At 39.7% G+C, this 26,161-nt stretch overlaps 1 protein-coding gene across 1 annotated transcript in view; it reads left to right on the top strand.

Annotated features, from left to right (window-relative positions):
• The window catches only part of LOC128642776 (xenotropic and polytropic retrovirus receptor 1 homolog), a 556,720-nt gene that overhangs the window by 122,627 nt on the left and 407,932 nt on the right, over positions 1-26,161 (top strand). Inside the window, exon 3 of the mRNA XM_053695572.1 lies at positions 23,344-23,395. Within this exon, the coding sequence (XP_053551547.1) occupies positions 23,344-23,395 (52 nt within the window). The remainder of the gene's footprint in view (positions 1-23,343; positions 23,396-26,161) is intronic.

Below are 26,161 nucleotides of genomic sequence, written 5' to 3'. Positions count from 1 at the left end.
ACTCCTGAAAGCAGAAACTAGATGAATTTTTTGGTTACAATGTATGTCCCCTAAAGGGATGAATGAACAAATCAACTATAGTGCTTTTTTGTAAACATATGGTTTTTCTTATGACTATACTCCAACTACTATCAAACATAGAAGTCAAAGAACATTTGGGTAACAGTGATCATAACATGGTCACATTTGAAATCTCTTTTCATATGCACTGTCTTAAAGGTTTAATTAAGACTTTTAACTTCAAAAAAGCAAATGTCAACGATTTAAGGAAATCATTAAATAATATAAGTTGGGACAATGTATTCTCTAATAAAAATACAGAGGATAAATGGATAATATTTAAAACTTTGTTAAATAAATATACATATCAACAAATACCATATGGTTATAAAAATCAAAATCAAAAATCAAAGCCGTTGTGGATAAATAAAAATGTGTTAAGAGAAATTAGGAAAAAATGTAGGGCATTTAAATTATTCAAAGAATAATATTTATAAGGAATGTAACAATGCATGCAAAAAAGCAATCACATTAGCCAAAATTAAAAATGAAAAATGAATTGCAAAGGATTCTAAGTCTAACCCTAAAAGGTTCTTTAAGTACATAAATAGCAAAATATCTAAGAAGGATAATATAGGTACATTAAAATACGTGGAGGGTAGCATGATAAATAATGACAGGGAGAAGGCTGGGATACTGAACCAGTTTTTTTCCTCAGTATACACAAGAGAGGAACCATTGGATGATACTTTGGAACAAAATAGAACATGCCAGTCCATACCATTAACTGGGTTATGTTTAGAGGATATCAGGAAAAAACTGGATAATATTAAGGTAAATAAAACTCCAGGCCCAGATGGAATACACCCAAGGGTGTTAAGGGAATTTAGCACTGTTATAGACAAACCTCTACTCTTAATTTTTCAAGACTCATTATCCTCAGGCATGGTACCCCAGGATTGGCGTAAAGCTGATGTGGTGCCACTCTTCAAAAAGGGAAGCAGGGATGATCCAGGAAGCTATAGACCAGTTAGTCTGACATCAATAGTGGGGAAGATATTTGAAGGGATTATAAGGGATTATATTGATGAGCATATTCGTGTAAACAAGATTATGAGTTCTAATCAGCATGGTTTTAGGAGAAATAGATCATGTCAAACTAATCTAATTAGATTCTACGAGAAAGTAAGTAAAAATATAGATAAAGGGGAATCAGTTGATGTGATATACTTAGATTTTGCAAAGTTGATGTGATATACTTAGATTTTGCATTTGATACAGTGCCACATGAGAGATTAATGCACAAACTTAAGGGACTGGGAATAGCTGAAAATGTTAGCTCATGGATAAATAACTGGATAAAAGATAGGGAGCAACGAGTAGTAGTAAATGGATCATACTCAGATTGGACAAAGGTAATCAGTGGAGTCCCCCAGGGATCAGTACTGGACCCGTTCTTTTTAATATTTTTATAAATGACTTGGAGCAAGGATTAAATAGCGACATCTCTATTTTTGCAGATGATACTAAGTTAAAGGGGCATAATACTCATATGCTAAATCACTTGAAACTGATGCAGTATAACTGTAAAAAGCTGACAGGAAAATATCACCTGAGCATCTCTATGTAAAAAAGTAAGATATTTTACCTCACAATCTCCTCAGCTCAGCAGAGTAAGTTCTGTGTAAAAAGTTATACTCGGCTGCAGGTAAAAAAAAATAAAAAAATGAAGAAATGAACAGCAACCAATCAGCATCAGCAGTGCTGAGGTCATGAACTCTTTTACTGTGATCTCATGAGATTTCACTTAACTCTCATGAGATTTCATTGTAAACTTCCCTAATCTGAATAGGGAAATGATATGAGAGTGCAGGAGGCTCATCCTTTCAGCTGTCCCAGGACAGACATACTAATATGCTGCTTAGAAATTCTTTACAATGGGATGTGGCTACTGAGGAACTTTTGAGGTAAAATATCTTTCTTTTTTACATAGAGATGTTCAGGTGATATTTTCTAGTCAGCTTTTTACAGCTATGCTGCATCACTTTCAAGTGTTTAAACATTTGGGTATTATGGCCCTTTAAGTAAGGTCATTAGGTCAGAGCAGGATGAACTTTCATTACAAAGGGATCTGCAAAAATTAGAAGTATGGGCAAGTAAATGGAAAATGAGATTTAATACGGAAAAATGCAAGGTTCTACATTTTGGAAGTAAAAATAAGCAGGCAACGTATTTTTTAAATGGGACAAGACTTAGCCAAACAGAGGAGGGAAGGGATTTGGGAGTAGTAATAGATAACAAGCTAAAGATGGGTGCACAATGCAGGGCAGCGGCTTCAAAGGCTAATAAGATACTAGCATGTATTAAAAGAGGTATTGATTCAAGGGAGGAAAGCATAATTCTGTCACTATATAAAGCCCTGGTAAGACCTCACCTTGAGTATGGAGTGCAGTTCTGGGGACCAATCGCAAAAAAAGATATTGCAGAACTAGAAAAAGTTCAGAGAAGGGCCACAAAGCTAATAAGGGGATTGGAGACATTAACCTATGAGGAGAGGCTAGTCAAACTGAGTCTGTTTTCTTTAGAAAAAAGGCGCTTGAGAGGTGACATGATTACTTTATATAAATATATTCAAGGCCCATATTCAGAGATGGCAGAAGCTCTGTTTATTCCTAGGAAATTGTTTCTGACAAGAGGTCACAATTTAAGGTTGGAGGAAAGGAGATTTTATCTCCTGCAACGGAAACGTTTTTTCACTGTAAGAGCAATAAAATTGTGGAACTCATTACCAAAGGAGGTAGTGAATGCCAATACCCTAGATACATTTAATGTCTGGATACATTTCTGTATATAAACAAAATTCATGGATATGATTGCTAGTATTAAGAGTCCCCTTTTAGTGGGGTTTAAGCTTAACTGGAGCTTTTTGTAAGTATTTTAGATTTGTATAGGTTGAACTCGATGGACTTCAGTCTTTTTTCAACCTTATCTACTATGTTACATGTTACTATATTTTTGGATCCATGATGGAAAACCTCAGTAGCAGTAGTTATATCATATAATTTGATTCAGAGATATTTAAAGCCAATACTCGCTTTGGATATTTAATCTAATAAATCTCTCTGGTATTTATATTTTTCTCCTCTGTCCCCATGGGATGATATACATTAGCTTATTTTATTAACAGCTGCAAATATAAAACGAATAAACCATAAATGTTATGTCTCTATCTATTATGAATCCTACATATAAATGAGATCTCATATAGATATACTATGCAGGTCATATCCATTAATTTAGTCTGGAAAGACCGCTTTCTCTCAGAATTATTAACTTCTAATGGATAAAATTAAATTAGTTTCTCTCACTTTTTATAAATGTTATAAATCTGCATCAATTGATGATGCTTATAACTAAAACCATATTCTTATTAAAAATAATAATAATAATCTCAGCGATCTGTGAACGTTTTGCTTTATTTTGTATAATGTTCATATCTCTCTTTCTCTTTGACCATTTGTATATATATATATATATATATATATATATATATATATACACATATATATATATATATGATGCACTATTTTTGTCTTTTTATCTTATGATACCACAAACATATTTTTCTGTTTAGACATTTTAAGAAAGAGCGTGCCACAGTCCTAGCGTGTGATTGGTGACACACCCCTTCTACCCTATCCTATCAGTCAGAATATCCTCCCTCGCAATTTGATTGGCTATGGTCTAGATAAATGAACAGCGGCTAACGATCGGTGCCTTTGATAAAGCAGTTGTGAAACGCGCATCAGGCATTCGCACTGCTCCCTGTGTGTGTATATAGTCTCTCCTAACCGCTGTAATTTACTTGCAGTACGGCTTATTATAGTTTTTATTGATAGTTGGGTCACTCTGCCTGCTCTTTCTGTTTAGCGTAGCGCTATTCTGGTCAGCCTCATTACGATACTAATGGTATTAACGGTATTAACTGGTAACTCACAACCGCTTTGGCTGTGACATAAATTTGTTTACTCTCCTAGGCTGTACCTCACTACCGCTCTTTCTTTATACTATTTAGCTTAAATCTGGTTAGCCTGTAATAAGGTATCAACGGTATTAATTGGTAACTCACAGCCATTTTGGCTGTGATATAAATCATGCTACTCTCCCAGAATGTACCTCACTTCTGCTCTTTCCTTTAAACTGCTTAACTTAAAGGGACACTGAACCCAAATTTTTTCTTTTGTAATTCAGAAAGAGCATGCAATTTTAAGCAACTTTCTAATTTTCGTCCCATTATCAATTTTTCTTTGTTCTCTTGCTATCATTATTTGAAAAAGAAGGCATCTAAGCTTTTTTTTGGTTTCAGTACTCTGGACAGCACTTTTTTATTGGTGTTTGAATTTATCCACCAATCAGCAAGGACAACCCAGGTTGTTCACCAAAAATGGGCCGGCATCTAAACTTACATTCTTGCATTTCAAATAAAGATACCAAGAGAATGAAGAAAATTTCATAATAGGAGTAAATTAGAAAGTTGCTTAAAATTTCATGCTCAATCTGAATCACGAAAGAAAAAGTTTGGGTACAGTTTCTCCTTTAAATCTGGTCAGCCCTTATCAAAGTATCAACGGTATTAATTGGTAACTCACAACCGCTTTTTGGCTGTGATACATATTTACTCTCCTAGGCTGTACCTCATTGCTCTTTCAAGTTATCGGCTTAGCATAACTCTGGCCAGGGTCATTATAGTAGTAACGGTATCAAATGGTAGCTTACAACCGCTTTGGCTGTGATACAAATTAGTTTACTTTTCTAGGCTAGTTTCTTCTTAAACTGCCTTAGTCTCTTTACGACACTATCGGTATTAATTGGTATTTCACAACCGCTTTGGCTGTGACACATATTAGCTTATTATTTTTCTAGGCTGTATTTCATTGCTTTTTCCCTGAATTGCTTAGTATTAATTTGGTCAGCCCCCCAACGGTATTAATTGGTAACTCACAACCGCTTTGGTTGTGATACATATTAGCTTACTCTCCTAGGCTGTACCTTTTTGCTCTCTCTCTGAAACTACTTAGTATATATATCTGGTCAACCTTCAATCGGTATTAACTGGTAACTCACAACCGCTTTGGCTGTGATACAAATTAGTTTACTTTTCTAGGCTAGTTTCTTCTTAAACTGCCTTAGTCTCTTTACGACACTATCGGTATTAATTGGTATTTCACAACCGCTTTGGCTGTGACACATATTAGCTTATTATTTTTCTAGGCTGTATTTCATTGCTTTTTCCCTGAATTGCTTAGTATTAATTTGGTCAGCCCCCCAACGGTATTAATTGGTAACTCACAACCGCTTTGGTTGTGATACATATTAGCTTACTCTCCTAGGCTGTACCTTTTTGCTCTCTCTCTGAAACTACTTAGTATATATATCTGGTCAACCTTCAATCGGTATTAGCTGGTAACTCACAACCGCTTTGGCTGTGATATAAATTAGTTTACAACCTTAGGTTGTACCTCTTTTCATTATTCAGTTTTGATACTGATAGTTTTTGTTCTTGGCACTTTTTCTTTTTCCGCTAAGCATTTTTAGTCAGGCATAGTTACCGCTCTACCACTTGGTGGGCTTAAGTACTGGCTGGTGAATTAATCACTTACATTAGATTTGGCATTTTGCATATTTCCAGTCATAGCCATGGTTATATAGGTACTTTTGACATATATATATCTTATTTTTTGCCGTTTTATGACAATTGTAGGCACACATACTACACGGAGGGCAGTTTCTTATGTTTGTTTTATATGTATGTTACTGGTTTTTAAATGTTATGTGTTCCTTTCACCCCCACCATGATTTTCTTTATGTGATATATTAATAAAAGTTACGTTTTAATTATTTATTCCGGTCTTCCCCTTCTCCCTCTCTGTTTTATCATCTCATCTACCTATAGATTCTAGTGTGCCACAATAGTGTTTCTTTTTCCCTCTTTCTTTATTTAATCCCCATCTAATGTCTAACCTTGCCATTCTCATTGTTTCTGTCTTTAAAGAAACATTAAACACTTTGAGATGATAATAAAAAATTATAAATCATTTATATAAAAAAAAAATCTGCATTATACATTCATTATGTATTTTGTCCCCTTTTCCTGTAATTCCGTCTGAAATTGTGAGCTTTTCAGTTTCTGTTAGAAATAAAAGTGCAGAACACAGACAGTTATATTCCACACAGCCATTGGCACACTCTAGTGACCTATTATAGTGACCTATAACTGTCTCTAATTGGCTACAGCAGAGAAGCTAACTTAAGTTACAACATGGCAGCTCACATTGTTTTATAGACACTAAAACTTTACACTTATTTTGTCACTATTTAAACAGCTAATGACACTTTAAAAAATACATCTACATGTTATTCTCAGACTAATCTTTTCTTTGAATGCATTATTCTGTGTAGCATTTGTTTAGTGTTTAATGTCCCCTCAAGAGCACTTTCTATCTCTCCATCCCATTTTTAGGAACGTTTTTAAACTTACCTTGCATCTGCAGATAGAAAATGTGACCTGAATTGCACTCTATTTGGTACCAAAGTGAAGGATGCTTTCAATATAATGTTTTTATTCATTTCCGATCTTGAGAATGTAATCATGAAGTCACCCAGTAGCTTAGACACATTGAGTGTATGGGTGGACAGATGCTCGTCAAATTGCTTTTCTGATGTATTGCTGAAGGTCCAGAAGTGACAACAGGCCCTGGGGGCACAGATAAAGCATAGAGCATTGTCAAGAACAGCAACTATACAGTGTACATGTGGCACTTTAAGAATCCTGGGTTTCCAGATTCTTTTCAGTATTAGAAAGTATTTAATCTGTGTAAAGCTGATAAACAAATTACAAATGAATAAATCGTCAGCCTGGTTCCACCTTACGCTATATCCTAGAGCAAATGAAATATCCACTTAGCGCACAAGGCTCTCTGTCTGTCTAAAGAACAAACAGTGTTATAATAAAAACATTTGTGATAACGGCTTCCCATGTAATAAGTTACTGTGTTTAGTAGAATACAACCTTTAAAGGGACATTTTTTGGAGTTATAACATTTGCTTATGATAGCGCTGCAGAATCTGTTGGCTCTCTACAAATAACCGATAATAATAGATTTTTTTTTTGCCAGAAGTTTTTGTAGAATGCTTCTAGTGAACCGATCTGCCTGTCTGCTGTGTGCACCAGTATTGATGCATGTTGCGCCATGGTTAGGAAAAACTATGATATTGAAAAAAAGATTTGACTAATACATGCCATACCTCCAGGTTAGGCCCTGATATTCAAAGGTTTTCCAGCTTGGAGAGAAATTGTAGACTTTGCAAAAATAAAAAAAGGGCAGAACTCTCCAGCACTGCGAGATCTCTCTCACTTATTTATGTGAAGCAGAGACAAGCCTAGTGCAATATAGCACTGCATGATATGAGAGTTTTGTTACACTTACACTTTGTGCTATGCATTTTATATTACTATACATTTGAGATTGGGTCCTTTGAGTATTATTGCATTTAAGCTTTGCCCTGTCTCATTTGTATTTATATATTAAAATTTTGATCTAGCAGTGATTTTACACACTCTGGTTATGCTTTGAAAGTTTATGTGTTACTTAAATAACTTCATTTGTCAAGCTATAGCGAATCATGTCCGCTTGACATCGCTAAATGGAAACAGCATACGCTGTCGGCATTTATCATTGCACAAGCATTTCTGGTGAAATGATTGTGCAATGCCGCCCCCTGCTCGCTGGCGGCCAATTAGCCGCTAGCAGGAGCAGTCGGTTATCCCGATCGGATCAGGATGATTTCAATCTGCCACCTAAAAGGTGGCGGGCAGGTTAAGGAGCAGTGATCTTATGACCGTGGCTTCTTAACTTTAGTTTCAGATGAGCCTAAAACAACAAGCCTCCGAACCAGCATTCGCTGCTTAATAAATGGAGCCCACTGTGTATTTCTGTGTCTCTCCTACAAATTACATTGCACTTTGTATATTCTCCATTGTAAACTGACAGTTTTCAGAAAGTGGGAGGGATAGGGCAGTTCCCTGGACTGAACAGGGGAGTTGCCAGGGTATATCTTGTAAAATTTTGTAAGCAGTTTACACATTGATTTGTCTCGCTGGCTGTATGCAGGTGAACTTCGTTCACAATAAACTTATTTTTTTTTTTTTGTAAAGAGTGGTGCATTACATATCCTATTTCCTTGTATAAATATAACACCAGGGGTTATAAATAATGCTGAGGAAAGTCTCCATCACCAGTCTATCATGAATCCAGCCTTATAGACCTTAAACCGTCCCTATATGAGGACCAGGCAGGTTGGTAAGTATGGATCTAAGATGGGTTCAATTTGTACTTCTAGAATTAACCCTTGAGAAACTTAACATGACATATAAAGAAAAACAGAATTATTCGGTGCAAGTATATAACTGATACCAACAGTTCTCAGTGTCTAGAGAGACCATTTTGAAGAAAGAAGAGATATGTATATAGAAAAGAGTGGGAGAAGTATAAAGAAGAAAAAGGAAGATAAAGTGCCCGTTAGGGGGGAGGAGCTGGGTATTACAATTATATTGGGGGTGAATGGGTTTGAGAATCCCAGTAGAATTTAACCTCCTGAAAGAAGGTCAAATTTCCATTTCTATAGTATGAGTATTCCCATAGAGAGGAGCTCAGAGATGTTATAAGGGTCCATTCTTGGATTGTGGGGATTTTTGGTGTTTTCCATTTTCTTTCAATCTGCGACCTCATTTTATTGAGACCTATTTGTAGTAGTTTCAATTTAATTTCACAAAACTTCCCCCGGCTTGTAGTTAAAAAGGGCAGTTATTGGTGAATGAAAGTGCTTCCAAACATACCCTTGGAAAAAGATTAAATATTTTTCTAAAAGGGAGATAAAGTTTTGCATTGCCATCATATGTGTGACATAGTGCCTGAGAGGCCACATCACCTCCAGCATGAGGCATTGGCATTGGGATATATACGTTTAATTATTTCTGGGTAAGATACCAGCGGAATAGTATGTTATGGTTGGATTTGAGTATTCTTGGAGAGGAGGAAGACTTACATGTGTGATAAAATGTTATTCCATTGCTCTTTGGATTGTGAAACTCCCAATTCTATTTGCCTGTGAGAGTTGTATGGGGGAAGGATAGTGTGGTGGAGTCATCTAGTAATTTCTTTGCTATCGACAGGTACCCACGAGGCAGTGTGTCCCCAAGACACAAGTTTTCAAACTTAGTTAGGTCCCTAAGAAAAACATGTTTGTGGGGTAATGTCCCTATCAAATGTATTAATTGTGCATATTTGAACCATGGGGTGAAGGAGCCTCCAGCGATTTCTGAAAGGTGTGATCTTTCCTTCAGTTTTCACTTAGCTACTAGACTAGTAAATGGAATGGAATAGTATAGCCTAATCACCGGCTAGACAGCTTGTCTGGTATAAGGCCGCCTACAAATTCAGTTTTGATGGAGATGAGTGTCATCTGGAAAATTGGAAAAGATATTCCTTAATCTTAGTACCCACTGTGTCCCAGGTCCTAAACCTATAGTGGGGATTGTTTTGCCAATGTAGGCCTATTGGAATGTTTAATCCAGCACAATGGGCCAACCGTGGGGGAGTTCAAAAGATAGGAGTCAATGGAGGCCCAAGCTTTTGAATGTGGCTGCTCATTTCACTCTAGCACTCTTTGGAGTGTAACTGCCCTATAGTATTGAGAAATGGATGGTAAGTCCATGCCACCGGAAACTAAAAAGTACTGTTCTTTCCTAAGATATGGTGAATCCACGGCATAATCGCTAATTGGGAAAGGCATTAAAGTGGCTTTCTTACAAACCCTAGATCCGAACCCTGCTGTCTTCCTGCTCTCTTCCTCCTCTCTCTGTCCTAGGGGCTGCACTGCTGGCGGGTTCATCATGCTGTATAACTGTAGGAATGTGACTGGGGCTGAAGAGCATGATGAGGTGTTAGAACAGCCAGCTTGCCTAGCAGCACCCGCCCAAACCTCTGCGACCCCCCCCCCCAAAAAAAAAAAAAAAAGGTTCAAGGCAAAAAAAAAATGTAGTATTAAAAAAAAACCAAAACAATCCTTGTGCTGCATGAAGGCAGACTTGCAGTGTGCGGGCCCTCTGAGTACAGGGCCCTCGGGCAAGGGCCGAAGTGCCCGACTTGTCAGTCCGTCCCTGGCGGCACTGTTTTCTCATTGGCTGGTGTGTGACCCGTTTTTCTCCGCCTTGATTTAGATTCAATTGCGGAGTAGCATCTCACATGCAGTTTGTTAAATTTCAATCTGTCTGTTGTGGTTCCAGGGCTAAGTTAGACTGGGGAAGCAGATTAAATAAAATGCAGAGTTTTTTTAAAGATATATATGCCTACTTCAGTCAGAACTGATGTTGTTTAAATTGATTTGTTTTTTTTCTAGCTTATTGCTAGTATTGCTCTCAAAGCCCTACCAGTGTTATTAAAGTACAGTACACATCCTAATTAAACGTTTATATACTTGTATGGGTAAATAAAGTTTTATTATACATCAAGAACATCTTTACGTTTTGTTCTTTATGTTATGTGTTATAGCACATATTGTTGTCCAATTCTGGGCTGCTTGCCTAGCTACTATTTCTCATGTTGAGATAGACCTCTGAACCCAATGTCTCTCAGGTTGATGCTGTTCAGGCTATACCACAGCTTTCTCCTTTCGTGTCTCAAGCCTCAATGGCGTCACATGCAGTGCCCTGCGGTTCCTCTCAATCTCCTGGAGGAGTTTATTTTCAGGCAGAAGTTGCTGCACGGGTATCTTCAGTGGTATCTGTGGCATTCTCTGCTTTTTCCTATACTCAAGGGAATATGCAAGAGGGGAATTAGAGATTCAGATAGTAAGGTTTCTGTACCTCCTGCTGCTACACTGGTTGCCCTTCCTCATAGGTTTTAATGAGGAGTATACATCGGTAGCCTCTGAGCGTGAAAGCTCAAATTCAGACAGTATAATTCCTTCATCTGATGCTGAAGTTGTATCCTTCAGCTTAAGCTTTAACACCTTTTAGTATTGTTGAAGAAGGTTTTGGCTACTTTGGAGCGACTCGGATACACCTGTTGTTGTCAACCCTATAGAATCTAGTAAACTTTATAAGTACTAGGATTCCTTTGTGGAAGTTTTTTTGTTCCTGACCGTGCTAGGAGATTTTTCACAGGAGTGGGAGAAGTTAGGGTTTCCTTTTCTCTTGCAAGGTGTATCCAGTCCACGGATTCATCCTTTACTTGTGGGATATTCTCATTCCCTACAGGAAGTAGCAAAGAGAGCACACAGCAAAGCTGTCCATATAGCTCCCCCTCTAGCTCCACCCCCCAGTCATTCTCTTTGCTGGCTCTAAGCACTAGGGTCTCTCTCGGGAGTGTAAAGTGAATGTGGGACCAGAGATTCTCTTCTCTGGTGGTTGTCTCAGGATCACCTGTCTCAAGGAATATATTTCCGCAGGCCAGAGTGGATCATTGTAACGACCGACGCCAGTCTGTTAGGCTGGGGTGCGGTCTGGGACTCCCTGAAAGCTCAGGGCTTATGGTCTCAGGAAGAAACTCTTCTCCCGATAAACATTCTGGAACTGAGGGCGATATTCAACGCTCTTCAGGCATGGCCTCAACTAGCGGCGGCCAAATTCATCAGATTTCAGTCTGACAACATCACGACTGTAGCTTATGTCAATCATCAGGGGGGAACAAAGAGTTCCCTAGTGATGACGGAAGTAACCAAAATAATCAGGTGGGCGGAGGATCACTCCTGCCATCTCTCAGCAATTCACATCCCAGGAGTAGACAACTGGGAGGCGGATTTTCTAAGTCGTCAGACTTTTTACCCGGGGGAGTGGGAACTCCACCCGGAGGTATTTGCCCAGCTGACTCAGCTATGGGGCACTCCAGAGTTGGATCTGATGGCGTCCCGTCAGAACACCAAACTTCCTCTCTACGGGTCCAGGTCCCGGGATCCCAAGGCGGTATTGATAGATGCTCTAGCAGCGCCTTGGTCCTTCAATCTGGCTTATGTTTTTCCACCGTTTCCTCTCCTCCCGCGTCTGGTTGCCAGAATCAAGCAGGAGAAGGCTTCGGTGATTCTGATAGCGCCTGCGTGGCCACGCAGGACTTGGTATGCAGACCTAGTGGACATGTCATCTGTCCCACCATGGACACTGCCAATGAGGCAGGATCTTCTAATACAGGGTCCATTCAAGCATCCAAATTTAGTTTCTCTACGTCTGACTGCTTGGAGATTGAACGCTTAATTCTATCAAAGCGTGGGTTCTCTGAGTCAGTTATAGATACTCTGATTCAGGCTAGAAAGCCTGTCACCAGGAAAATCTACCATAAGATATGGCGGAAATATCTTTGTTGGTGTAAATCCAAGGGTTACTCATGGAGTAAAATTAGGATTCCCAGGATATTGTCTTTTCTCCAAGAAGGACTGGAGAAAGGATTGTCAGCTAGTTCCTTAAAAGGACAAATATCTGCTTTGTCTATCCTGTTACACAAGCGTCTGGCAGAGGTACCAGACATTCAAGCGTTTGCTCAGGCTTTAGTCAGAATCAAGCCTGTCTATAAACCTGTGGCTCCGCCATGGAGTTTGAATCTAGTTCTTTCAGTTCTTCAAGGGGTTCCATTTGAACCTTTACATTCCATAGACATTAAGTTGTTATCTTGGAAAGTTTTGTTTTTGATAGCTATCTCTTCTGCTCGAAGAGTTTCAGAATTATCTGCCTTACAGTGTGTTCCACGCAGATAAGGTAGTTTTGCGTACCAAGCCTGGTTTTCTTCCTAAAGTTGTTTCTAACAAGAATATTACCCAGGAAATAGTTGTTCCTTCTCTGTGTCCTAATCCATCTTCGAAGAAGGAACGTCTATTACACAATCTTGATGTAGTTCGTGCTTTAAAGTTCTATTTACAAGCAACTAAGGATTTCAGACAAACATCTTCCTTGTTTGTTATCTATTCTGGTAAGAGGAGAGGTCAGAAAGCGACTGCTACCTCTCTTTCCTTTTGGCTGAAAAGCATCATCTGTTTGGCCTATGAGACTGCTGGCCAGCAGCCTCCTGAAAGAATTACTGCTCATTCTACCAAAGCAGTGGCTTCCACATGGGCTTTCAAAAATGAGGCTTCTGTTCAACAGATTTGTAAGGCAGCGACTTGGTCTTCACTGCATACTTTTGCCAAATTTTACAAATTCGATACTTTTGCTTCTTCGGAGGCTATTTTTGGGAGAAAGGTTTTGCAAGCAGTGGTGCCTTCCGTTTAAGGTACCTGTCTTGTTCCCTCCCTTCATCCGTGTCCTAAAGCTTTGGTATTGGTATCCCACAAGTAAAGGATGAATCCGTGGACTGGATACACCTTGCAAGAGAAAACAGAATTTATGCTTACCTGATAAATTACTTTCTCTTGCGGTGTATCCAGTCCACGGCCCGCCCTGGCATTTAAGTCAGGTAAAACATTTTTTGTTTAAACTACAGTCACAACTGCACCCTATGGTTTCTCCTTTTTCTTCCTAACCTTTGGTCGAATGACTAGGGGGTGGAGCTAGAGGGGGAGCTATATGGACAGATTTGCTGTGTGCTCTCTTTGCTACTTCCTGTAGGGAATGAGAATATCCCACAAGTAAAGGATGAATCCGTGGACTGGATACACCGCAAGAGAAGGTAATTTATCAGGTAAGCATAAATTCTGTTTTTCCCCCATCTCCTGTCTTTAAAGAGATGTTTTCTGTCACTGTCTCCATTAAATATCAGGACGCACGGTGCCTAAAGTAGTAGGTCTTCTCTACTCTGGCTAGAGAACTTCAATTCCTAGAGAGGATAGCTGTTCTTTTCAGAATCAATAGACTAAGCTGGAGGCTTACATGCCAGCAGCCGATATAGCTTAGTGGTTAGCTTTGTGGCTTTGCAACTCAAAGGTTGTCGGTTCGTTTCCAGCTGCTGGTGCTGGATGTCCATTGTATTGCCACTGTGTCAAGTGCGACATCTTATTGAGGCGATGCCTTGTCTGAGGCTGTTTTAGAAGAGATCCAGAACAGAATTAAGCCTCTTAAGCTAGCCAATTCTTTTATTTCTGTTGCTACCTTGCAGGTTTTTTAGCCGGGAGCAAAAATATCAGGCTTCACTGTGCTAGCCCGCGGGGCATTGTGGCTATTTTGCTTGGTCAGTGGATTTTTCCTCTGAGTCCTATCTTCTGGCGCTTTCTTACAAGGATAAGACATTTTGGTCCTGATCTGACAGGAATATTTCTGATATTGCGGGTGGAAAAGGTTTTTTTTGTTCCGCAAGACAAGATGTATAGACCTAAAGGAGTTTGCCCCCAATCCGGGATACGCCCATGTGGGGGGCTTTATCTCTCTGTTTGTCTTTAAACATGGATACAAGATGTCCCAGATAGGTTACGGACATAGTATCTCAGGGTTGCTACGTAGGATTCATAGGATTCATAGGATTTCCTCGTAGAGGCAGGCTCCGCCTCTCATTTTATCTGTTGGCCAGATAAGTCAGGCACTTTTGAAGTGCGTTTTGGGGCCTCTCTGTCTTGTGAGTGATAGCCAGTTCATGTAAGGGAACAGGGTCTAGGATTCTCTTCCTTCCTGTTCGTGGTTCCCAAAAAAGAGGGAATTTTTCGTCCTATGGTAGACCTAAAGTGTCTCATCAAGTTGGCTCAGGGTACCATCCTTCACATGGAATCCTGTGGTTCCAGTCTTTCGTTGATACTAGGAGAATCAATTTATGGTGGCCGTAGAACTGGAGGACGCGTATTTTCAAGTTTCTGAGTTTTTGACTTTCGGTCAAACGCTTTCAGTTTGTGGCTCTTCCCTTTGGCCTTGCCATGGTTCCCAGAGGGGGCTATTTTAGCAGTGATCAGGTGTCAGGGAATTGCTGTGGTGCCTTTCCGGGACGGCATAGGGATTCAGGCGCCATATTTTCAACAAGCTCTTTCATGTGAAAATGTGTTCCCTTGTTCCAGCCACAGGGGTAGTTTTCTAAGTGTCCATTTTAGTTTGCCTATCTCTGAAAATATTTTGCCAGAGATCGGAAAATCAAGGATTCTTTCCTCTTGCCTCTGTTTGCACTCTTCTGTTTGGCCTTTAGTGGCTCAATGTATGGAGGTAATTGGTCTGATGATTGCTACATGGGACATCATCCCTTTGCTCAAATCTATCTGAGAGTCTCCTGTTATGCATGTTCAGATAGTGGACCGGGGATCTTGTGGCTCTGTCTCTGAGGATAGATCTAGATCTATCGAGTTGAGATTCTTCTCTATAGATCAGAGAGGGGAATTAGTGGTAGAGCGCTCGCTTGGCTTGCAAGAGGTAGAGGAATCGTTACCCGCATTCTCCAGGATCTTTTGGGTTTCTCAGGAGCATCTGTCTAGGGGCACATGCTTCTGGAGTCCTTCCTGAGTAATAGTAACCACGGTCGCTAGCCGGTTGGGTTGATAACTATGGACTTGGGAGGAGTCTGCTCTCCCCAAACCATCTTAGAGTTGAGAGTGATTGCCAATTCCCTGGTGGCTTGGTCTCAGTTGTCTTACCCATTTTTTCAGGTTCTAGTTGAACAAATTCATCTCAGTGGTTTACATTAAACACCTGGGGGGAAACTGGAGTTCTTTTGCCGTGGTTGGTGTGGATGGTTTGGTGGGCGGATGCTCACATTCATTATTTATCCATTATTCACATTTCAGGAGTGAATACCGGGAGCAGACTTTTGGAGCATTCAGAATTTTTATCCTGGGGAGTGGGCGCTTCTCCTGGAGGTGTTCTCCAGGTTAATCCTCAAATGGGGGGTGCTGAAGTTGGAGATGGCAGTACGCCAAGCTTCCAAGTTATGTTAAAGGTCAAGAGATCAGCAGGCTACTTTGCTAAATACCCTGGCGGTCCCTTGGGATTTCAGTCTGATTGTTCTCCTTCCATGAGTCATTGCTCGTATCAAATGGGAGTGAGCATCAGTATTTTAATAGTTCCTGCATAGTCTCGCAGGATCTGGTATTCAGACCTAGCGGAGATGTATTTCTTCCACGTTGGTGGTTGTTCCTGAGGAATGACCTTCTAATTCAGGGTCCATTATTTCATCCAACTTTCGTTTTCTCTGAAGCTTTCTGCTTGGAGATTGAATGCTTAGTTCTGTCTAAGTGTGGTTTTTCTGAATCGGTCATTGAGACCATGATTCAGGCTCGCAAGCCTGTTAATGGTAACTTTTATCATAAGGCATGGCGTAAATGCCCTGATTGGTGTGAATCCATGGACTACTCTTGGAAGTAGGGTCAGGATTCCTAGGGGTGTTTGCCCTTCTCTGGAATGGTTTGGAGGACGGTTTGTCAGTCAGTTCTCTGAAGGGTCAGATTTCTGCGTTATGCTTTTTTACACAAGTGTCTGGCGGATGTGCCAGACGTGTAACCTTTTTGTCAGATCCTGGTTAGTATCTGGCCTGTAGTTAAGTCTGTTGCTCCTCTTGGAGCTTTAACCTTGTTTTAAGGTTTTGCAGCAGGCTCAGTTTGAGCCAAAGCAATCCATAGATTTTAAATTTTTATCTTGGAAGTTTTTCCTTTTTGCTATATCTTCTGCTCGGAGAGTTAGTTACTCTCGGCTTTGCATTGTGATTCGCTTTATCTTATTTTGAATAAGGCGTTTTTTTTATCTTAAGTGGAAATATTGTTTGGGAATTTGTTGTTCCCTCTCTGTGTCCTCATTCTTATCTCTTGAGGAACGTGTGTGCACAATTTGGATGTTGTGCGTATTTAATATTTTTTCTCTGTAACAGAAAGCTACAGCTGCTTTCCTTTTCTCTGGTTGAGAAGTTTAATTTGTTTGTTTTTCAGACTGCAGGGCCGCATTCTCCTGAGAGAGTTATGGCTTATTACACGAGGGCTGTCTCTTCTTCTTGGGCATTCACAGATAAAGCTTTTGTGGATCGGTTTTGCAAGGCTGCAACTTGGTTCTCTTTGCATACTCTTTCCAAATTTTACAAATGTTATTCTTTTGCCTCGGACGAGGCGTCTTTTGGAAGAAAGGTTCTTCAAGCAGTGGTGCCTTCTGTTTAGGTTCCCTGTCTTGTCCCTCCCTTATCATCTGTGTCCTCTAGCTTGGGTATTGATTCCCACTAGTAATTGATGATGCCGTGGACTCACCATGTCTTAGGAAAGAAAACATAGTTTATGCTTACCTGATAAATTTCTTTCTTTCCGGATATGGTGAGTCCACGGCCCCGCCCTTTATTTTACGACAGTTATTTTTTGTCTAAACTTCAGGCACCTCTACACCTTGTGTTGCTTCTTTTTTCTCTATTTACCTTCGGTCGAATGACTGGGGTTTGTGGGAAGGGGAGTGATACTTAACAGCTTGGCTGTGGTGCTCTTTGCCTCCTTCTGCTGGCCAGGAGTGATATTCCCACTAGTAATTGATGATGCTGCGGACTCACCATATCCGGAAATAAATAAATTTTGTTTTTTTTATTGATTCAGGCTTTAATACCCCCCAAATGAAGGCGTTTATAAGTGACTGCAGTTGGTTCAGGTATGTTCTAAAAAGAGAAACAGTATTGTGCAGTATTGACGATCAAATGGAACAGTAGAACAGAGTGTGAACAGGTACTCACAAGTGTAGAGGCACCTTTAACAAAAAAGGTGCCAACAGGCAGGCTGACTTTTAACAGCAGTCAGCTTGCTGGATCCTCGATCTCCGTGTGGGCTGCGGAGGAATGTGAGAGGCGTCTGCAGCGAATGATTCGCTTAGGCCAACAAATGGTATGTGACCTCCGGTGTCTTTTGCAGATTCCAGTGCTCGTTACCAGCTCATAGACAAACAAACACTTTGAAAAGCGCCAAACACATATAGCCTTAGTAAGATGCTAAATAAGCTAAAGCTAGGAAAGTTTTCCAAAAAAATTGCATATAAGTTCCAATAGTGTTAAAACATACAATACAATGAAAATTGATGGCAATTAAAATAAAAATAAGAATAAAACTTCCTACTTTATTGCAGTGTATGTCTCTTTAAATGCTCGTGTGGCAAAGTCCAAGAGTAGAAGCAGTTCTCTTTTTTCCCTTGTGCAGCTCCTTTTTAATCACTGGTGTGATAGCGATGAGATAGAAGCTAAAAAAAGAAAAATATGGAGCGCAAGGAAGAAAGCAGAAAAAAGATCATAGTGCAGTATATCGATATAAAATTGACAATTTATTATTAACAAAAAACAAACTCACAAACAAACCCTCAAACAATATGAGGTATATGGCAGCGTGTTGTATAGATGTTACTATACGTATTCCCAATATCCAGTTTTTCCTTCCTGGTTCACCTGGCTATGTCCGTCCAGACTCAGTGTTATTAATAGGAAGACTGGATACACGTTTGGTAGTCCTTCAAAAGAAACTTCCCTCTTGCGGTCGGTTAACCTGTGTAGCCGGCAACAGATACTCCCAACCTTGAGGGTTTACAACGTAGCTACAACGTGTGCGTGTGCGTGTGGGCGTGGCCTCACGCCCACACGCACACGCACACGTTGTAGCTACGTTGTAAACCCTCAAGGTTGGGAGTATCTGTTGCCGGCTACACAGGTTAACCGACCGCAAGAGGGAAGTTTCTTTTGAAGGACTACCAAACGTGTATCCAGTCTTCCTATTAATAACACTGAGTCTGGACGGACATAGCCAGGTGAACCAGGAAGGAAAAACTGGATATTGGGAATACGTATAGTAACATCTATACAACACGCTGCCATATACCTCATATTGTTTGAGGGTTTGTTTGTGAGTTTGTTTTTTGTTAATAATAAATTGTCAATTTTATATCGATATACTGCACTATGATCTTTTTTCTGCTTTCTTCCTTGCGCTCCATATTTTTCTTTTTTTTAGCTCGTTACCAGCTCAAACTTCAAAGACATCTTATGCTCTTGGATTCTTAAGTTGCGGTTTATTGTAAAAATTGTTACCACTCACGGCAACATTTAGTGAACACTTTGTAGATCAGTTAAAAGCTAAAAAAAAGACACATTAATAAGTTTTGCAATGCGTTTCTCAGCCGTAATACTGTGGTCATTTCTTCAGACAAGAATTCTTGATTGAAACATGCCTCCCCTTGACTTTTGTAACTGTTAAAAGACACATCCTTTTGATACATGTCTAGATTGTTGGGCAAGTGAAAAAGGTGTGAAGCCAATTTCTAAAAGGAGATTAATTTGTAAAAGTCTTCTCTTTCGGGGCTGGCTGCCCTCACCAGCAGTAAATGTAATTTAGATAGGGCAGTCCAAACATTCATATACATTCTGTTCTGGTACCATGTGATCTGGACCTAGTCACACTTCCATTTTTCAAACATTCCGTTATTTCCCACCCAGTGCTTTTTATCTTGCTTTTATATTATTATTTAGTAGTTGACAGCATACCATATTTAAAACGTTTCCAATTTACTTATTTTATCTAATTTGATTTTCTTGTTATTATTTGTTCAAGAGCTATCTAGATCAGTAGTGTGCGCAAGTCTGAAGCACTAAATGACATGAAATAGTGCTGCCATCTAGTGCTCTTGCTAATGTATAACATTGTTATAAAACTGCTGCCATCTAGTGCTCTTGCTAATGTATAACATTGTTATAAAACTGCTGCCATCTAGTGCTCTTGCTAATGTATAACATTGTTATAAAACTGCTGCCATCTAGTGCTCTTGCTAATGTATAACATTGTTATAAAACCGCTGCCATCTAGTGCTCTTGCTAATGTCTAACATTATTATAAAACTGCTGCCATCTAGTGCTCTTGCTAATGTATAACATTGTTATATAACTGCTGCCATCTAGTGTTCTTGCTAATGTATAACATTATTATAAAACTGCTGCCATCTAGTGCTCTTGCTAATGTATAACATTGTTATAAAACTGCTGCCATCTAGTGCTCTTGCTAATGTATAACATTGTTATAAAACTGCTGCCATCTAGTGTTCTTGCTAATGTATAACATTATTATAAAACTGCTGCCATCTAGTGCTCCTGCTAATGTATAACATTGTTATAAAACTGCTGCCATCTAGTGCTCTTGCTAATGTATAACATTGTTATAAAACTGCTGCCATCTAGTGCTCTTGCTAATGTATAACATTGTTATAAAACTGCTGCCATCTAGTGTTCTTGCTAATGTATAACATTATTATAAAACTGCTGCCATCTAGTGCTCCTGCTAATGTATAACATTGTTATAAAACTGCTGCCATCTAGTGCTTTTGCTAATGTATAACATTATTATAAAACTGCTGCCATCTAGTGCTCTTGCTAATGTATAACATTGTTATAAAACTGCTGCCATCTAGTGCTCTTGCTAATGTATAACATTGTTATAAAACTGCTGCCATCTAGTGTTCTTGCTAATGTATAACATTATTATAAAACTGCTGCCATCTAGTGTTCTTGCTAATGTATAACATTATTATAAAACTGCTGCCATCTAGTGCTCTTGCTAATGTATAACATTCTTGCCAAACTGCTGCCATCTAGGGCTCTAGACATGTGCACGCTCCTAAGCTGATGACCCAGCTTTTCAATAAAGGAATAACAAGAAAACAAAGAAAATTTGATAATAGAAGTAAATTGAAAAGTTGTTTAAAATAATTTGCTAAATCGGAATCATGCAAGAAAAAAGATTTGGGTTTTATATCCCTTTAAGCTAAATTCAGCATGGATTTTAATGGTTGCCTCATAGAAGTTTATTGTCCGACAGATTGAGTGCATCTACGCTCTCCGACATGCATAGGTTAGCTCCAGTGCTAAAAAAATATCTTTGGACGATTGAAGTGCAAAAACAGAAGCACTATTGATTGTGCTTGAGCGATGTTAACGTTAATATAGATTATTATTAACTATTATTATTATTACTATTATAGCCTTCATTCTTCCTGCAGGCATTGTGAAATAGCACGCTGGCCTGCGAAATCATACTGTTAAAAAAAAAAAAAAGCAGAGGGTATGTCGTTGGGGCTAAACAGAAGCCATATAGGGATAGATTACAAGTGAAGTCCTAATTTATCGTGGGCAAATAAATAAGCAGCCATTACAAGTGGCTGGTTATTGCTACAGCCACCTCGTGTTAGCAATTATCACTTATAAAATACAGTGTGGTGTATTTTATTACAAAATAAAAATTGTAGCATTTTATTTTTTAATAAAATAACTGCACTTTAGCAAAAGCGATATTTTGCGTTCCACTTGTAGTCTGGCCCATAATGTTCTAAAGCAGGAATGTCAACATGTGTCTACATGTGGCCCTAGGCCCTAGTTTTTGTGGCCCTTTGGGAAGAGCAGAGCTAACCGTGTGTGCCATAGTTTTGTGGCCGTAGGAAAAAGTGGAAATATATATCTTTGGGTGACCACAACTTAAAAGAGCCCTCTGCAGGAAACTAAATCTTAACTAAACCTTAACTAAATCTGGCCCTGGGCCACTGAATATTTGTTTGTTTAGTATTCATACATTTATATGTGGCCCTAAAGGCTTTTCAAATATTGTTCTGTGGCCCCCATGTGCTAGGAAGTTGCCAATACTGTGCTAAAGAATTACAACATTTTATGATTGCACTTACAATTCTTTTAAAGGACATGACAATTAAAATAAAACATTTTATGATTCCGATAGCAATGTGCAATTGTAAAACAATTTCAATTTACTTCTCAAGTCAAATTTGTTAACAAACGTGTCTTGAAGCAAAAGCATACTTACATATAGTTCCAAAGACACGTGCACGCTCCTGAGCCTACCTACGTATGCTCTTCAGCAAATTAATTAATTTTGATTTTAGATCTAAATTGTAAAGTTGTATAAAATTAAATGCTCTGTCAGACTCATGGAAGTTTAATTTTGACTTTTATATTTCTTTTAATTATAGATAATCCCCAAATTCAGAATTCCAAAATCCATAAAAAAAAATAAAAAAAAGTAAAAATTATTAAAAATATCAAATTTTCACCACCAGTAAGTCACAATATTCTCTGTCTGTGTCTGGTTTTTGTGTTCTAAAATGCAAATAATAGTCTATATTTATTTAAAACAACTTATCTTTCTGATTACAGCACCGTACTGTCTTATTGAGGGTACTAGGTATACAAAAGTATTACAAATTATATAAAACTACCTTTAGGGTACATGTATAAGCTGTATTATAACATGTAAATAATGCCTAAATGGCATAATATATTGTTGTTTACACTTGGTTCCAAAACATCTTCAAACTGTCTCATTTTATAGATGAAAATATTCAGAAATCCAAACCTTTTCCCAAGCAGTTTAGATAAAGGTTTTCTACCTGTATGATCATTTTCTTAGTCCAGTCATGTGAAGCAAGTGATGTATATGGAGTTTGTAGGTTACAATAAAGCAGTGGCGTCACTAGGGGGTGCAGTGGGTGCGGGCCGCACCTGGGTGACACCCTCCAGGGGGTGACACAAAAAAAAACCCAACATTTTTTTTTTTTTTTTTTTTTAAATGTTATTGAAATTCAAAGAAATACAATGTTGAGATGCATAGATTATTTTATTAGAGGCTGGCATTTCTGAACATTAGTGGGACTGGGGAAGTTGTAGACACACAATTTTTTTGCCCCTTGAGCCAGTGCTGCAATTTCAACAAATATATTCCCGGCTGCTTTTGCTTGTTTGTACTTTACTCCTCCCCTGCCCAATTTCACTATGAATGTTGTGGGTCTGCCGTGGGGCTTGCAAAGTTGCGCTGCTTGCCTAAAACTGCCTGCCTATCTGTGCTCACTGCTCAGTGACATGCGGCCCAGGGCTGTGCACTGACAGACTTTGGAGTCAAAGAGCAGAATTTTCATAGTTTGCGCAACCTAAACCTTTTCTTCAGTGATTTATTTTAGAGTGCTCTGTTTATCTTTCATTTAATGTTCTGCTGAGCCAGGGAGCAGCTCTAGGCATGAGCTTCATAATTAATGCAGTGCAGTTTACATATTTTGTATGTGTGTGTCTGAGTTTTTGTGTGTCTCAGTGTTCTTGTGTGTGTGTTTTTGTGTGTGTGTCTGAGTGTGTTTCCGAGTGTTTGTCTGTGAATCTGAGTATGTTTTTAAGTGTGTCTGAGTGTTTGTATGTGTGTTTGCCTGTGTTTTTGTGTGTGTCTGCTTTCTGGGGGGGTGACACCATGAATTACCGCACCGGGTGACACCAACCCTAGTGACGCCACTGCAATAAAGTTCACAGATGAGTGGCAGGTTAATACTTAGTTTTTTTTAATTGTAGATTTTATATCTGTGTTGTTGAAACTTCATGGCTTCTGTTTGACTTGGAAATTGTGTATTTTCAGACTCTGAAAGACATGCTGTACAAAGCCTACGAAACATCCCTAACTTCAGAAGGTAAGTGTTTTGTTATAGATGTTCTAAAGTAGAATTAGAACTTCACAGAGGCTAAGGGCCCAGTGATCTAATGCTCTCGGCTCAGCTGAGGGGATCTAAGAAGTCTTGTTAGTACTGCAAGGTACATCAAAGAATTTTACGCACAAAAAGGTATTTGTAGAGTGCCAACAGATTCCACAGTGCTATAAACTTAGGGTATACAAGATAACATTTACAGGGATCAAATAGGTTTAGGGCCCTGCTGAGAGTTGTGCTGTTGTAGTCGGCTCCTATGAAGGTGAACTACAAACAGCTGGGCTCATAGGCTTACATGCTAAGGGGTTTAAGGGGATAGCAGTGGAAATAGGAAGGTTAGTGTAGGTTGTAGGCATCCCTGAATAGTAGAGTCTTTAGGGAGCGCTTGAAGCTTTCAAAACTAGGGGAGAGTCTTGAAGAGCGAGGCAGAGAGTTCCATAACAAGGGAGCCAGTCTGGAGAAGTCATGTAAACGGGAATGTGAGGATGTAACAAGAGTGGAGGAGAGTAGGAGATCATGAGCGGAGTGAAGGGGACGGGAGGGAGAGTATCTGGAGACAAAGGCCTCTATTTAACAAGCTCCGAATGAAGCTTGATGGCCCCTGTTTCTGGTGAGTCTTCAGACTTGCCAGAAACAGCAGTTATGAAGCAGCGGTCACAAAGACCGCTGCTCCATAACCTGTCCGCCTGCTCTGAGCAGGCGGACAGACATCGCCGGAAATCAACCCGATTGAGTACGATCGGGTTGATTGACACCCCCCTGCTGGCTGCCTATTGGCCGCGAGTCTGCAGGGGGCGGCGTTGCACCAGCAGCTCTTGTGAGCTGCTGGTGCAATGCTGAATACGGCGAGCGTATTGCTCGCCGTATTCAGAGAGGTCTGTCGGACCTGATCCGCACTGTCGGATCAGGTCCGACAGACCTTGATAACTTGGGGCCAAAGTCTGAGATGTAGGTGGGAGCAGTGCAGTTGATGGCTTTGTATGTCAGAGTGAGAATTTTGTGTTTAATCCTGGAGGCAAGAGGAAGCTAGTGAAGGAATTGGCAGAGAGGTGCAGCAGATGAGGAGCGACGTGTAAGGAAGATGTCAGAGTCATTCATTATGAATTGTAAAGGTGCTAGGGGCATTTTGAGAGACCAGAGAGGATGGAGTTGCAGTAGTGGAGGTGGGAAAGGATGAGAGAGTGGATTCAAATCTTAGTTGTGTCTTGTGTAAGGAAATGTCTAATTTTAGAGATGTTTTCAACAGTAATAGAGAAATGGGGGGTGGATATTTTGGAAGAAGCGGGAAAAATAAGGAGCTCAGTTTTGGAGAGATTTAGCTTGAGGAAGTGAGAGGACATCCAAGATGAGATATGAGAAAGACAGTTAGTGACACGGGTTAGCAAGGAAGGAGATAGGTCTGGTGCAGAGAGGTAGATTTGGGTGTCGTCTGCATATAAATGATATTGAAACCCGTGGTACTTTATTAAGGAACCTAATGATGATGTGTACATTGAGAAGAGAAGGGGACCGAGGACAGATTCTTGTGGTACCCCAACAGAAAGAGGTAACGTGGGGCAGAGGATGCCCCACAAAAGGCTACACTAAAGGTACGGTTAGACAGATAGGAAGAGAACCTCGAGAGAACAGTGTTGCAGATGCGGAAGGATTAGAGTTTGGAGCAAAAGAGGGTGGTTGACAGTATCAAAGGCTGCAGACAGATAAAGGAGGATAAGCAGAGAGAAGTGGCCTTTGGATTTTGCTTTAAGTAGGTTGTTGGTAACCTTAACAGTTGCTGTCTCTGTGGAGTGGGGCAAAATCCAGATTGCAGTGGGCCAAGGAGGGAGTTTAATGTAAGGAAATGGGATAGACGTGCATATACTAGCTTTTCAAGAAGCTTTGTGGCAAGAGGGAGTAGGGAAATTGGGCGGTAGTTGGATTGGGATAGGTGTGACCAGTGCATGTTTAAGAGATGAGGGAACTATACCAGTGCTGAGGGAGAGGTTGAAGATGTGTGTGAGTATAGGGGTAAGGGAAGAAGAGAGGAAGGGGAGTAGCTGGGAGGGTATGGGTTCGAGGGGACAAGGTAGTAAGAAGAGAGGACAGTATAAGGGCAGAAACTTCTTCCTCTGTAACAGGGGCAAACAAGCTAAATGTATGGCTCTGTGGGTTTTGGATGATTGTGAGTTTTTGAGCGGGTGGGAGACTTGTAGTATGTTGAGAGCTGATTTAATATCTGATGGAGTCGATTTTGTTGTTGAAGTAGCTGGAAAAATCTTGAGCTGAGAGAGAAGTTATAGTAGGAGGTGGGGGTGGGCGGAGAAGAGTATTGAATGTGGAGAACAGATGTTTTGGGTTTGAAGAAGGTTTCCCAGGTGTCCAGAATTCAACGGGATAGTTTAGTATTTTAGCAGGCTGTCTAGTACAATCTTTATAAAAAGCTGAACACTTACATTTCTAGTTTTTTAAAGTTCCTGGGTTTTTATCTAAATGTATAAGGCCTCATAAGTCTCAATGTATTGCAAATATGGAGAAGAAAGTAAGTGGCAGTTAGGGGGTCAAATCATTACTGTTTATTGTGTGTTACTGGCAGCCAAAGAGGTCAGATAACTGATTTGTATGTTACTAGCAGGGTAAAAAAAAAAATACAAGGTTGGATTAAAAGTGGTGGCATTTAGGGGGGATTGTGCAACCCCCCCAACCTACTAGAGTGCCAAGTCACCTAACGATTGTACAGTAATTTCATAAAAGACAGCTAGACACATCCCCAGA

Source organism: Bombina bombina, chromosome 12 (assembly GCF_027579735.1).
Source record: "Bombina bombina isolate aBomBom1 chromosome 12, aBomBom1.pri, whole genome shotgun sequence".
Lineage (NCBI taxonomy): Eukaryota > Metazoa > Chordata > Amphibia > Anura > Bombinatoridae > Bombina > Bombina bombina.
Note: the sequence above shows the minus strand (reverse complement) of the source record. Positions and strands in the feature narration are given on the sequence as shown.